The 15104-nt window shown below is 40.0% G+C and overlaps 1 protein-coding gene across 1 annotated transcript in view; it reads left to right on the forward strand.

Moving 5' to 3' along the window:
• Nucleotides 1-14764, forward strand: part of LOC136151236 (cytidine monophosphate-N-acetylneuraminic acid hydroxylase) — an 80613-nt gene extending 65849 nt beyond the window's left edge. The window contains exons 13-17 of the mRNA XM_065912181.1: nt 3604-3778; nt 5482-5598; nt 10128-10243; nt 12671-12767; nt 13731-14764. Of these exons, the coding sequence (XP_065768253.1) occupies nt 3604-3778; nt 5482-5598; nt 10128-10243; nt 12671-12746 (484 nt within the window). The 3' untranslated portion in view covers nt 12747-12767; nt 13731-14764. The remainder of the gene's footprint in view (nt 1-3603; nt 3779-5481; nt 5599-10127; nt 10244-12670; nt 12768-13730) is intronic.
• The last annotated feature ends 340 nt before the right edge of the window (nt 14765-15104 follow it).

A 15104-nucleotide genomic window follows, 5' to 3' on the forward strand; every position in this document is an offset into this window, starting at 1 on the left:
TTACCCAAGTGTTTTCCTCATCTCAGAAGCTTCCTTGGAGATAAAGAGTAAGGAAATTTTTTCTTTGAAGGATAATTGATACAGCTCAAAGTGAAAAACACAGGTACACCTGTGGCGGATTCATGTCAATGTATGGCAAAACCACTATAATATTGTAGAGTAATTAGCCTCCAGTTAAAATAAATAAATTTATATTTTAAAAAAAAGAAAGAAAAACAATGAGCCTGAGAGTTAGTTTTCATAGGAGCATAAACATTACCCAACTACCAATTCCACAGACAGTACATTTGAACAATAAACAGTGCACTGGGCATGCCATTCAGGAAAAGTCAACCTTGATGTCACAGGTCTAGATTTTTCAAATACTTGCATATGTGCTCAGTCACTCCGTCATGCCTAACTCTTTGCAGCCCCATGGACTGTAGCCTGCCAGGGTCCTCTGTCTATGGAATTTTCCAGGCCAGAATACTGAAGTGGGTTGCTAGTTCCTTCTCCAGGGGATCTTCCCAACCCAAGGAATGTTTTACCACTGTGCCACTAGGAAGCCCCTTACAAATACTTGTTTTGAGCCAAATGAAACTGTTAGTTCCTTACCCTTATGAAGAAATGGACTAAATGTGTTGGGAAACTGGACACACCAAAACACACCCCTCCCTTGGCCTTACCTTTGCAAAGTTGGCATGAATGGTGCAGCCAGCTGATTATGACCTTTTGCTAACCTCCCATACCCAACTGGTTGCCACATCTAGTCAATTCTGCTTCATAAATCTCTCACAAATCCATCACTCTAGTTCTTCCATTGTGACTTTTAATTTAGCCTCTCATAATTTTTCACCTAGATTCCCTGAGCCTCTCCTCTGATCCATCCTTCAGCACATCCTGATCCTGTGCTGGTCACAATCCACTGCTGGGTTGTAAATATCAATGGCATTGACCACAACCAGCATTTTAGAAAAATGTAATAGAGTAAAATTGAATAGACCTGACTACATCGTCCAAGTAATATAACAAGGGATAGTATTATTTCAGGCAACTTTTGTCTCACAAGTGCCCTTGGTATGTGGGAGTCCTGATGTAAAATAGAATCCTTACTGGGATCACAGGCAAGGAGTTTGAAAGCCCCTACTCTGCCTTGCTGCCAAAGATACCTTTTTTAAATGCAAAACTCTGTCCCCTTCCCAGCTTAAAATTCCTTAGAATCTCCCTAGTATCTCAAGGGTAAAAGCAGTTTGTATTCTCTAGATCAGGGGTGAGAAAAGTTTTTAATTATTTCAGGTTTTAGCAGGGCATTCAAGAGTCTGGCGTTTGGCATTTGCAGAATTCTCCATCCTCTCTCTCCAGTTCCCCAGATGTATCCTATGGTAATAATTTTCAAATTTAAAAGCGTATCAGAATAACTCCAGTCACTTGGATAACTGTAGCTCCTTGGGTTCCACCCTCTAAGATTCTGATTGGGTAGATAGGAGGCAGAGCCCGGGAATCTGCATTTGTATCATCAAGTCACACCAAAGCGTTCAGGGTAACAAGAAGTTTGGTTGTTGTTGGATTCTCAAATGTAAGACACAGAGTAAGGGATATAGGGAGACTAAGTGCTTAACTCTGCCTTCTTGTGAGGGGAGGAGGGGGTAGGAGAGAACAGTAAATGTGTCCAGGAAAGCATTTGTGCCTTAGAAATCAAGAGGAGGTTTCAGAGAGTAATTAAGAGAGCGCAAGATCGAGATTCTGGCACGTGCTGGAGAAGGGAGGTGCAAATAATGTCATGAGTCTGGTGAATGCAAATACTTCTTTTTGTTTGTTTGTTTTCTAAAAAAAAAAAGTTTCTATTGAAATATAGTAGATTTACAATGTTGCGTTAGTAAATATATTTACTTTGAGTAAGTAAATAGTATGCCATTCATTCAGAAAGAACTTACTCAGCTCCTTCTGCAAACTTGGCATCATAGTGGGTACAGGCAAACAGCTGTGAAGAGGTCCTTCCCTCATGAAGTGAAATCCACCCCAGTGTAGGGGCAGTAAGTGAAGGGCGAGGGAAAGGGTGAGACAGAAATACCATGTCCGGCCAGGGCTGGAAAGAATTTGCAGAACAGTCCAAGGAACTCGCCTGTGAGTAAGGAGAGCTTGAGAAAGTTATAAAGTGAGGAAGGAACATTACTGCGTTGTGTTGTTGTTGTTTTTTTTTAAACCCATTTCAGTTTGCAGAAGAGCATGTAGAAGAGGCCACAGTGGGAAGAACTGGAGTCAGGAAGGCTGGGAGGCTGAGGCTCTATCCAGCAAGAGATTAGTGAGGCTATAAACTGAGATGAGGCAAGGAGTTGAGAAAACAGATTTGAGATTCATTTAAAAGTTAGAAACTTTAGGATTTGACAAGTAATTTATTACCAAAACCAGTGCATCTCTAGCTTTGGTCAAACAATGGACTAAAAGTGTTGTTTTGAGAAGCGCCAGAGTTGCCAAATCTCTACTAGCTAGGTGCCCATTTCCTCATCCCGATCACATTCTGTTCTATTGCCAGGATTCAAGTTTCCATGTCCCATGCAATGATCCATGCTCACACTGGATGGACAGCTTTAGGAATGTCAGAGAACTGTCATCCATATTGCTGACTGGGTTTCCAGGTAGAGTTGCCCATCTGTCTGTCAGCTTTGATTAGTACAGAAAGATGACCATATATTAAAGACACAAAACTCTGGGTATATCTCGAGGACAGGCTAAAGTCATTCCTAGGTTTAGCAAATGTTCATGGGGCCCCTTCTATGGCTGGGCTTCCTGGTGGCTCAAACAGTAAAGAATCTGCGTGCAAAGCAGGAGACCAGGGTTCGATCCCTGGGTCAGGAAGATCCCCTGGAGAAGGGAATGGCAACCTACTCCAGTGTTCTTGCCTGGGATTTCCCATGGACAGAGGAGCCTGGCAGGCTACAGTCCATGGAGTAGCAAAGAGGTGGACATGACTAACACTTTCTGTGTGCCAATCATGGTTGCTGTTCTCATCAAACTTATATTCTAGTGGAGGTGGTGGGGCAGGGCAGGTGTGAGCAGGCTTCTACAAAATCAACATGACCATATTATATTCAACATTCCCATAATTTAGTGATTTGAGCTGAAAGGGTCCACATCAGTGGCTTTCCAACGTTTTTTTTCCAGATAAGGACTTTTATCTTTAAATGTATTGACTTCGAGAGCTGTCACAATAGACAATTAACAGGAGCTATTGGTAGCTCAGACGGTAAAGCGTCTGCCTACAATGCAGGAGACCCGGGTTCGATCCCTGGGTCGGGAAGATCCCCTGGAGAAGGAAATGGCAACCCACTCCAGTATTCTTGCCTGGAAAAGCCCATGGACTGAGGATCCTGGTAGGTTACAGTCCATGGGGTCACAAAGAGTTGGACATGACTGACCGACTTTACTTTATTCTGGTTAAGGCTGGGGAAGGGCCCTACCGGTTAGTATCCCCCAGGGCACCTCTGTGGGACCCCTGGGTACCACCTGAATGATGGAAAAGCTGTTCCTCTGATTGACTGTTGAAATTGAAGTGTTAGCTTTTGCCTTCCTTCCTTTATTTATTGCTATCTTCTTTCCTTGTTCTCTCACCTTTTTGTCTTTAAGCAAAGGCATCATTGAGCCTCCGGAGGGGACTAAAATTTACAAGGATTCCTGGGACTTTGGACCATATTTGAAAATCTTGAATGCTGCTGTAGGAGATGAAATATTTCGTCACTCATCCTGGATAAAAGAATACTTCACTTGGGCTGGATTTAAGGATTATAACCTGGTGGTCAGGGTATGCTTATGAAATACTATTTGTCTTTGCTTTCCTGTATTATGGAAGCATATGAAAACCCCTTCATATTCCAATTTGTTTCTCAATAAGCATTTTTTAAGTCCTACCATTTGCCTCACAGAGAATCGATGGGACAATGTGCTAAAGCAATCCTGTTTGGAAAATGTTTTCATAGGAAGCATTCTGAGATCCAGCTCAGTTTCTCTTTGGGAGCACTTCTTTTCTTCCTATCACCATGTGTTAGCTGTTTTTGTTTTGTCAGTATTTTGCTGTGCTGTGTTTGTATGGCAGAAGAAGCTATTTAAACTGTGAAACTGGCAGGTGGACTCCACCAGAGAGGTGGTTTCCTGTAGCAGCAGGGAAGTGGGTAATTCTTATCTGCAGCTGTGGTAAGCAACCAACCCCATGGTCAGCCTGGAATTTAAATTAGCCCTGACATATACACACAGAGCTTACAGGCTCAGGTGGTTCATGCTGTAAGCTGGTCACCAGAAAACTGAGGCTGTATCCCAAAGCAAAATATGTACCAAAAAGCAGGGGGTGAAAGAGAAAGAGGAGGTCTGAAATGGGCTGGAAATCCCTGCAGTGAGGGATTATCTGTATATTTTATCTGTATATTTTATCCCACTTATATTTAGTGCCTGAATTTGTGCATGGGGAGCAAAGTTTAGGGAACACATCAGGAAATGGATGACATTATACCCTTGGAAACAAAGATTGGTTATCCTTAGGGTGAGGATTAGTTTCAAGTTTACCTTTCAACCCCTGAACATTAATATTTGGTAGCAGATAATACTTAGTATTCTCAAAATCAGTAAGTCCTAAAAAGCTACCCAGGGGTCAGTGCCAGGCTGTGACAAAGCTTTTGCTAGTCAGTAATGAAAGGAGGATGCATGTGAGTATGGTTACAAAGATGTCAACTCTTTTCTTGGGATGAATTGTCATTATTCCAAGATTGTTGTTGTTCAGTTGCTAAATTGTGTCCAACTCTTTGCGACCCTGTAGACTGCAGCATGCCAGGCTTCCAAAATTAGTCCTTTCTATTTTTGAGGCATGAAAGCATTCTTCCTTTAATGAAATAAAAGGATAGTAGATGTAAGTGTTTTTTTTTAAGTCCTCACTTAGCAAAATGAAATATTGATGCCTCTATTAGCTCCCAAATATTTTTTTAGAAAATTGTCTTTGAAACCCAAAGACCTGAGGAACTTTGGTCTAAATGAGATTTTCACTTGAGTGATTAATGTGAAAAAGAGAAAATATTTGGAATTCTCAATGATACTTTTTATGTTTGGCTGCTAGATGATGGTGAGACACATTCCATGTTTTATTTTTCTTTTAGCTTGCAAACTACAGTGGTATTTGATAGCTCATTACCAATTATACTTACTAATTACTAAGTATACTAATTATACATATATCTAAGACAATGATAACCTTCTCTGTAAATTTGAATGCAGTTAGTGATATGAAGCAGTTTGGCTAGTGTAGAAGAGTAGGATTAGAATTCAATTCAGGAAAGAGAAGAGAGAGTTAGAGAGCCACGTAGAGTGATAGGGAGAGTAGGAGAGAAGAGAGAGGCAAGCCTCTTTTTATATTTATTCCACTTCATTGCTATCATTTGCTTGCACATTCTAGAATTTTTTGAGGATCTTGACCACCAGATTGATATGCTTCTCCCCTTTACCATATTGTCATTTGCACAGATGATTGAGACAGATGAGGACTTCAGCCCTTTTCCTGGAGGATATGACTATTTGGTTGACTTTCTAGATTTATCCTTTCCAAAAGAAAGACCAAGCCGGGAACATCCATATGAGGAAGTAAGCAGCAACACCATTGGAAATGCTCCTTCCTTCCTTCTTCCCTTCCTTCCTAAATAAATAAATTTTTAAATTTACTCCAAAAAAAAATTGGAGTCACTTTAGATTTACAGTAAAGTCACAAGGATAGTACAGAGAATGTTAACATACTACTTTAACATGCTACATTTGTTGCAACTAAAATGCCAATATTGAAAGAATATGTTTAACTAAACTCCATACTTGCTTCTTTTTGAGTCATTTGCAAAGACTGGCTTTTCTACCTGCTTCCTTCCAAACAGCTGACCTGCCTGTGCTGTTAGCAGACCTGCAAGCATTGATCTTTATCTGCCCCTTTACCTTTTCTCCAGCAATGCCTCCTTCCACAAACAAATCCTACTGGTGGCTTTCTACAGAAAATTGTCAACATAAACCAACGCATATTTTGTTGAGTTCCAACTTTTAGCAGATCCCTAGCCCAAGTCAGGCATGCTGTTAAGAGCTGGGGCTTTGGACACAACGTCAAGACTGGTATGGGTTCCCTATGCCTGCTGATTAGGATTACTGACTATGAGCCTTTGAATCCCTGTTCAAGTCTTTTTTTTTTTCTCCCCCTTCCATGGGGCTTCTTCTTACTTTATAATTTTTTTATGATCATCAAATGACATAATATATATGAGCATGGATTGTAATTTTAAGTTCTATGTTCATGTAAGAATCACTAAATAGATTAGGAGGGTGTATAGTCTGCCCTTAAGCATATTAAACATGTGCCATATGCCTTAATTATACAGGTTTAAATGTACCTTTATATAATAGACCTGTTCTTAAACTACATCTTAATAATTGGATTTGTATTTTTATGTTTAGTACTTGCTGTTGAAGAGAATCCTATGCTGAGACTTTAGTAAAACCAATAATCTACTGCCTTTTTTGGGGGTTTTAAAAAACTGAGTTTTCACATGTAGGAAAATGCTACATGAAACACCCATTTTAAGCAAAATGAAGCTGATATTTTATTGCTTTTTTTACCAAACACATACATAACCCAGCTTCATAAATATTAAGTCATTTAATATAAAAACCACGATAGGAATTGATTTTACTATACTCCCCTACAGATGAGGAAAATGCCATGCTGAGAGGTTCAATAATCTGCCCAAGGTCATTCAGTTTGTAAATCATGCTGAAGGCTTTAACAGTAAGGGGTCTAACTGCAGAGTCTGTATATTTAGCCACTGCATTTTCTTAAATCTGAATTTACGAAACTTATAAATTAAGGTATCTGTTAACCATAAGGGAGATTTTTCCTTGGAATTTTTAAAATCACAAGTTCATTTAAAATATGTCATTTTAAAAAAAAGGCTTGTTTTTACAGCTTTTCACATTGCTTCTGTTGAATAAAGCTAGCAACAGCTCTCTTCAATACAAATGAGCAGACTTACCACACCATGGGGCAAATCATCATGCCTGCCGCATACATGGTTGTCCCTATTTTGACTCTCAGTGCTTTTATATCTCAGGATTTTAGTGAGGTTTATGTATGTTGAGGTTTGTTTAAAGAGGTTATCCTTGGAAGAACTCCATCTCTTGACACTTGGAGCCTTTTCATATTGCCTTTTTTGGAGGGGAGGCATTCACTGCCTTTCAAACACGTAAATATATTTTCTATCATGCCAACTCTCCATCTTTCCTAGATGTCCGGCTCCTAGAGCTCTCAGGAGCTCCTGCTCCGGTCTGGATGGGCTCCTCTCTAGGTCTGCCGCCAATCTGTCACCCAGTGACCTCCCTCAGCCTCTTCTAGACCCCACCCATGTCTTCACTTCTTTGCTTTCCTCCTTTGTGGTATTTTCTGCTTAGGTATCTGCTGAAGAAAGCTGACACAGGAGCTACCCTTTAAGTACTTTCCTGCCTGATCTTGCACAACAGCTTTGCTGAACACCTAATGCCGGGTGGCAGTCACTTTCCACGGACACCTGAAGGCATTGCTCCTTTGGCCTCTAGTTGCGTGTAATGTTGCTTATCCCAGGCTGACCTTCCTTCCACTGTAGGTGACTTTTAAGAATTAAGGGATTGATCTACATTTACAAAAAAAAAAAAAAAGACCTTTTCAAGCTGACTCAGGGCTCTCTGTATATGGGTAAGACTTATTATCCAGCAGGCTTTACTTGAAGGTGGGGTTTACATGCTTAAATGCTCACAGATGGACCCCAGGCAGATCTTTAAGCAGGTGGACTGAGTGGGAACTGAGTCAAGTGGAAAGCGTGGGAGGGGAGGTGCCCCCACTGAGCTCCAGCTGATCCTCTGAATTTTCCAGAAAACTTGGATATCTGGATTTTCATGTGAAACATCTATATTTATAAATGTGGAAGGCTAATTCCGTTTTTTAAAAGGGAGTAGGCTATGAACTATAACCTAGATTGTATGTGGACAAGGGAGCACTCAAATGAGTTTATGAAGGTGAGGACCCAGCGATTAGGCTTGGGGGACTCCTAAATACCAAAATGTGGAGGTCCTTGTATTTGTGATGAGGCATCACAAATACACTCCCTGCCTTCAGTCTTCCTGTAAAATTGATTCCATTTAGTCAGAGAACTGTCTGAAGGTATTTGGCCCCGGAACCATGTGTAAGCATAGGGAAGTGGGTGTTCACTGTTTCATGTACATAATTCTGTGTTCTGTGCCCCTGCTGTTATCCATAGTACCTACCTCTTCTCTTTCCAAATCTGAATATCCTTTCTCATACTCTCCTGGATTCTGCCACCTCTGCCCTGTTCTTTAATGCCACTCACCTACCTGCTTTCCACGTTCACATTCATTAGTTGAAATCTTCTGCCAACGACTCACTTCACTTCCTCTTCATTGTGGCGGCTCATGCTTGTACAGTTGCTTTGTTAGCAACTTCAGTTGCATCCAGAAATGGGTGGAAGGCAGGTTATGCATGGGATCTGTCCATCATTTTGAACTAGAAGTCCTTTCTCAGCTCCAGTGCACTAGGCCTCCTAACTTCTCTTCTTCTGTATACTTTTGGGGTCTCTTTCTCCAGCCACCACTTACATCTCCTGTTTTCCATCAGGGTTCTGTGCTCAACCCACTCATCTTCTCAAGCCTGTATCTGGGTGAACACATTTGCTATCACCACTTCTCTGCTAATGGCTCCAAAAATCCAGAATTTGCCCAGCTCCCACCAACACTGTCCAGCTTTGGATTCATTAGAGTTAATTGCCTACTAGATAATATCACCTGGATTTCCAAATCCTTGTACCTCATTGTTCAACATTCAACACATCGTTGTTCTCTTAAAACTGCTCTTTTCTGTCTGATCATTGGCAATCTTAGTGCCTCCTTCCCCTCTCCCCAACCCACCAGTAACTCCAGCTAGAAGCAGAGCTTTTCACCTTTTTCCTTTTCCCTCATCCCCAGATCTAATCAAACCACAAAGACCTTTCCATTTTTTAGTCCAAACATTTCTCAAAGCCTGCCTGATTCTTCCACATGCTTGTCTCTAGTTTGAAAGATAATGAAAGACCTTCTCTCCTCCACTGCGAGGAATTCAATCTTGATCCTGAACCTTAGCTGGGCTTTCCTCAACTTGACAAGCTGTGCAGTCATGTTTCTGAGTCTCTGTTGGCAAAATAAGAGATCCTTTGACCTGTGTTCACCTTCTCAGTTCACAATGGATGTCATTGTTTTTTCAAAAAGGTGTGGGAAAGAGAAATAAATCCGAACGCCAGTCTTCTAATCATTCTGTCATTTATGATAAAGTTGCCTCTACTGGTATTAGCATACTTATCAGGAGAAAAAATGTGATGTCGGATACTGAAAAAGGATGCCAGTGAAGTGTTAAAACCATGTCCAACCTTAGTTAACTTCCCTTCACACTACTTTGTGCTTTTTTTTCCCCTTTTATTTCATAAATATCTCTTTTTTTCTCACAACAGTAACACAGGAGACCAAGGCTTAGCAAGGTTAAGGTCACATGATTAGTAAGTGCTGAGCTGAGACTCAAAACCATCTATGCTTGTCTCCTAACCCTGGGCACCTTTGACTAGTCAACAGATCCTGTGTCAGGAGTTGGGATTCTTGAAAGGTAAGGGCCTTGGCCACTGAATTAATGTGCTCTTGCTCAGTGGCAGGCCTTGTTTTACACATTTTATGTACATTGACTCAGTGAATCTTCACCACGGTCCCTTGAGGGACTGTCTATTACCTCTATTTTATAGATGAGGAAACTGAGGCACGGAATGGTGGCCAGGATCACACAGCTAGACCGTGGATTTGAGCCCAGCAGTCTGATTCTGTCTGTGCTGTCTGTCACTCTGCTCCCCCAGCTCCGGATACACTTCCTGTTTTCTTTCCCTCTGTTTCTGCTTCAGTCAGATGTCCCCTCCCCACCTCCGCCTGTGATGTCTACTTCAGTAGACTTTTCTCCTTGACTTCTCAGACCCCTGCCTTATAGACAGCTGCCTCTTTCAGGGATACCAGGGGTTGACACCGATGCTCTGTGCTGTCTGGGGCGCCCCTGCTAGTTGTTCCGTTATCTGTTTCAGATTCGGAGCCGGGTTGACGTCATCAGACACGTGGTGAAGAATGGTCTGCTCTGGGACGAACTGTATATAGGATTCCAAACCAGGCTCCAGCGGGATCCTGACATATACCACCATCTGTAAGTCTGAACATGCCTGCCGTGCCCTAAGCCACTGCAGAGGATGCTGTGGGTGTATAAGCCGAGTCAGTGGCTGACTCTGCCCCCGAATTTTGATGGATGTGGGCAATTCCACCATCAGCGCTTTATTTCTTTGCTAATCTGTTGAAAAGCAAATCTGGTTAGGAAAATAACATTTTAAAGAGTCGTTGTTTCTACGTTCATGCAAATATGTTTCAGTCTCTTTTGAAAGTAGTTCATGGTACAGGAAAGGGAAGGGCATTATAAGAGAGAAAGGGTGTGCCTGGCCGAGACAGGAACAAGGAGGGGCTGTTTGTGTGCAAAGACTTGATCACTGAAGACAATCATTTCCTATGTCACACATTTTTGTCAGTGTCCAGCTCTGAGCATGACTTTGGTGAGGTATTTGGTTAAGGGGAATGGCCCTCTGAATCTCTACCTGCTTACACGTTCAAACTGTGCAAGTTTCTCATTGCAAACCTGTATATGTCTTTGAGACGATCATTGGACTAGCTGAGTTAAGGGTCAGGAAGGCCCACTTGCTTTCTTCATGTTTACAAAATAATCAGCAAGAGGGAGAATACTTTCTTATCATTACCACTGACCTTCTGAAAAGTTCAGGAATTTAATTTTAAACAAGCAAAGCCTACTATCTAGTTTCTGCCTTGAGCTCGAAAGCACAGGCATGTCTTGAATGTTCTTTTTTATTTCTTTTTGAATGTTTTGAAATGATTTTTAAAACATTTAAAGAATGTAGAAGTATATAAAATAAAAAGAAATAAACCTCCCCCACCCACACCTCCCAGAAAACTGTATCTGTTTTCTGCTGTTCCCTCCACCCACTCTCCCAGGTAACACTTGATCAGGCTACAATGTGTATCATTCCAGGCCTATTTCTGAGTGCATGAGCACTTCAGTAACTTTATTTGTTCTCAATAAAATGTCCCATATAGTTGGGGAGGGGAGGCTATTGTTGTTTTTTAATGTCATCCTATTACATATATAATTTGCATTGTTACTCATTAATTTATCTTTGGGGTCCCTAGTGTTGGGACACATAGATGAACCTCAAACATTTTACCTGCTAAAAAACATTCCAAGTTTTGTTCATTTTCAGCAGGACTTATATTTCCTGTTCTGGAAAAAAAGGAAATGTAGCAACTTTGGGGGAGATTTGAAGGTTACTTTTCTTTAAAAAAATAATGCCATCTTGGGTTGGGAAGATCCCCTAGAGAAGGGAAAGGCTACCCACTCCAGTATTCTGGCCTAGAGAATTCCATGGACTATACAGTCCATGGGGTCACAAAGAGTCAGACACAACTGAGAGTCTTTCACTTTCACTTGGAGGCTTCTGGGATACTGATGCTGAAGACTATTTTGTTATATTGTTTTGATAAAATAGGTCATAAATGTAAGAGCAGTGTAAGTTAAGAATTCCATAATAAATCTTGGAAAGCAGTCATAGCCCAATTTATCTTTGTTGTTCTCAAAATGGGATTTATGAGTTTATTAAATATTTTTCTGGTCATAAAACCAATACATATCTACTGCAGGAAATTTTTTTAAAAATATTTTTTAAATTAAAAAAAAAAAAACCCTCCAAAACAAAAAACAGTTAAAACAACAAATGACCCCACCATCCAGAGAGGCAATTTGTATTTTGGTATCTAGTTCCTTTTGGAAAAGGAAATGGCAAACCACTCTAGTATTCTCGCCTGGAGAATTCCATGGACAGAGGAGCCTGGCAGGCTATGGTCCATGGAGTCACAAACAGTCAGACATGACTGAACGACTAACACACACACATCTAGTTAATTTTTTGTCACAGGCACTTGTTTTTTTTAACAAAAATGGGACAGCACTATGTATACTTTTGTACCTACATGTTTACTGAACAATCTTTGATGCACCCTGTAAGTTTCTAACTTTTCACTATTTGAAATGACGTTTTGGCAAATAAACTTGTTGATGTGTCATGCATACTTTCATGGTGGTTTCTTAGGATAAATTCCTAGGAGTGGAGCTGCTAGTATCCAACAGACACGCAGCGTGTAGACTTTTGATGCATCTGCCAGATTGCTCTGAGGAAGCCAGCTCACCTTTCCAGAAATATTGTAGCAGCCCACTTACCGGCACCCTCACCAATACTGGGTCCTAATGCTTTTGTGCATAGAATACCAATCTATATTTTACATATGAGAATTCCTTAAAGCAAGGCCTATCATGGACAAATAAAAATAAGACACGTTGTCACATTTTAAGGGACTGCATTTAACGTACTAGAAATGTGAAAATACATGGATATCTGAAACAGTACAAGAAATGCTGTCTCAGGGAGAGCGGAGAACCAGGTACCAGACAGATCTTGGCAAAACAACGGGCATGGACATTTCCAAAACACATTTTTCTGCTTTATCTCTTTTACAGGTTTTGGAACCACTTTCAAATAAAACTCCCCCTAACACCACCTGACTGGACGTCCTTCCTGATGTACCATGGGTAGAGAGGACCTGAGATCTCCCAGGTAAAGCAGCTTGTGGATCTGGGAGACACATTTATATCCATCCCAATTTTTTTTTTTTTTTTTTTTGTATTTGAAGGTTGGGGAATATTTTTAATAAGCTGAAATGGAGGGAGAGATTATAGAATAATCCAGACAGAAGGAGTGAGTGAAGTTAAAAGGTAGGAAAATACAAGACGAGTTAGAGCAATGGCAGGTCCTCCTGGTGTGGCAGAGAAGGAAGGGAAGGCAGGAGTGAGGCATGAATGGCCCTGGGAAAACAAAGAGTCAGGAGGTTCAATGGGGATGCTGAGGAGGGTCTATAGTTGTGAAGAAGTGGGAGGCATTGAAGGTAAGGAGGCAGCTGAATGAGGGATCGCCAAGTCCAAGGTCTTGCAGATGGAGCAGATCTGAATAAAGATAGGTGAAAGGACATCAAGGGAGCGGAGATGAAGATCTCACTTGTTGGGAGGTCGATGTGTGCATTTCCAAGTTGCCTTATCAAGGAAGCAGTTGTATGGCGGTCAACATTTCAGACGTGGAAACTGACCTCTTGAGTTAAAATCTTGGTTCTGTCACCTACTTTGTGACCTTTGGGGAATCTGTGTCTCAGATTTTCATCTATGAAGTGAATATAATAATAGCACCTACCTCATGGGGTTATGTCAATATGCTTCAGACCCTTCTAGAAGAGTGAGTGACACGTGGTCAGTGTACAATAAATGTTGACTATAATAACCTTACGAAAGAAACAGGAGAATCCTGGGACCTATAACCACTCATAGGGTGAATCTATACAAAGTTGGAAGGGAGAGTCATTTCAGTTTACAGCACAGCTATAGAGTCTCACTTACCTTAAAGCATCATAGACTATATAACCTGAACTAAAGACTAAAAATAAAAATTCACCTCAGTGCAATAAAAAATGAAAACATATTGAAAAGAGTTTCATACTGCTGTTCATTAGTAATATCTTTAAATTCACAGGGATACTAAGCTACATGAAAAATTCAAGTATTCATTGATGCTGTATCTTGAACATGAAGCTTATACCAAAGAGACTATGCCTTATTGACATCAGCAATGGATAATCAAATGTTGTGTTTGTGAAATGTTCACATATGTTTTTGGATCACTACATAGCCAGATTATTAATATTTTAATTATACTGTCCATAACTTTCTGTAAAAGAACCCATGAATGCAATAGGAACAAATTCTCTATGGAAAACAAAGACAACAGGAGATGTAAATCCAAGCACAGAAGAAGTAGAACAGGAGGAGAAAAGATTTCTTAGAAGACAAGGAAAAGAAAAGGGGTGGGGGGAGCAGACGCTGGGTTAGAAGAAGAGAAGAAAGGAGAGAAATAGATAAATGAGGGGCTATAAGAATAAAATAAGAAAGAGAAAAAGTTAAAATGGTAATTAAAAAGAATGTAAACATAGACATTTTGTTCCTTAATAGATTGATTCCCCAGATAGAGTCCATGAATATAATCGAGCAAGAAGCATTCATGAGCTGTTTTCACTTTTAGAAAAAGTTTTGTTGAAATCATATATTTACCAAAACAAGGCTGCAGAGGCTAATCAAGATGTAAAATTTCATTGGGACTGAAATAATTTTGGTTCAGTGACAAAATTTATTACTTAATGTAGATTATAAATTCTAACAAATAGTGGTATCTTTGAATAAGAAATATGAACACTAGCTAATGATAAAGTGAGTCCTATAGACAAAAATCTTTCTAGGTCAATAGAATAATCAACACTCAAGACCTACATCTTGAAAAAATTAAGAAGTCCTCTCCTGAACACTTGAAAACACTGCTGCAATTGTTGAAACCCACAACTAATTTATCTGTTTCTGTTAACGTCTGTAGTTTTTGATGATTTTCCTGTGATTATCACACTATCTCTAGGAATGTGATTATTGACTATGTTTCTATTTTACATATTGATGTTTCTGGTACACACAAACCTCTCATTGATCTGAATATCAAATCTGATTTCCTAATTATGTATACTACCTCTTTAATTCTGAAGATTAAGATTTAAGATTCTCCTTAAATCTCATAATTATCTACTTCTTACAAAGATAATAATATGATATTTGATGTCTCTGATTCACTTCATACATTCCACCTATGTTTTGTGATTTATACTATATAGTAAATTATTCAATTATTACTGACAAATTAATGTATATCAGTATATGAATATGATAAAATGTGTATGATGAGCAAATAAAAAGATTATTTTTAAATATGGATGTTTTCTTACCACCAAGCCTATCTTTATTTTCGTGCTGTCTCTCTAGTTATCATCTTATGGTACCCTGACTCCAGCAATTCTTTGATATTACC

This window comes from Muntiacus reevesi, chromosome 20, assembly GCF_963930625.1.
Source record: "Muntiacus reevesi chromosome 20, mMunRee1.1, whole genome shotgun sequence".
NCBI lineage: Eukaryota > Metazoa > Chordata > Mammalia > Artiodactyla > Cervidae > Muntiacus > Muntiacus reevesi.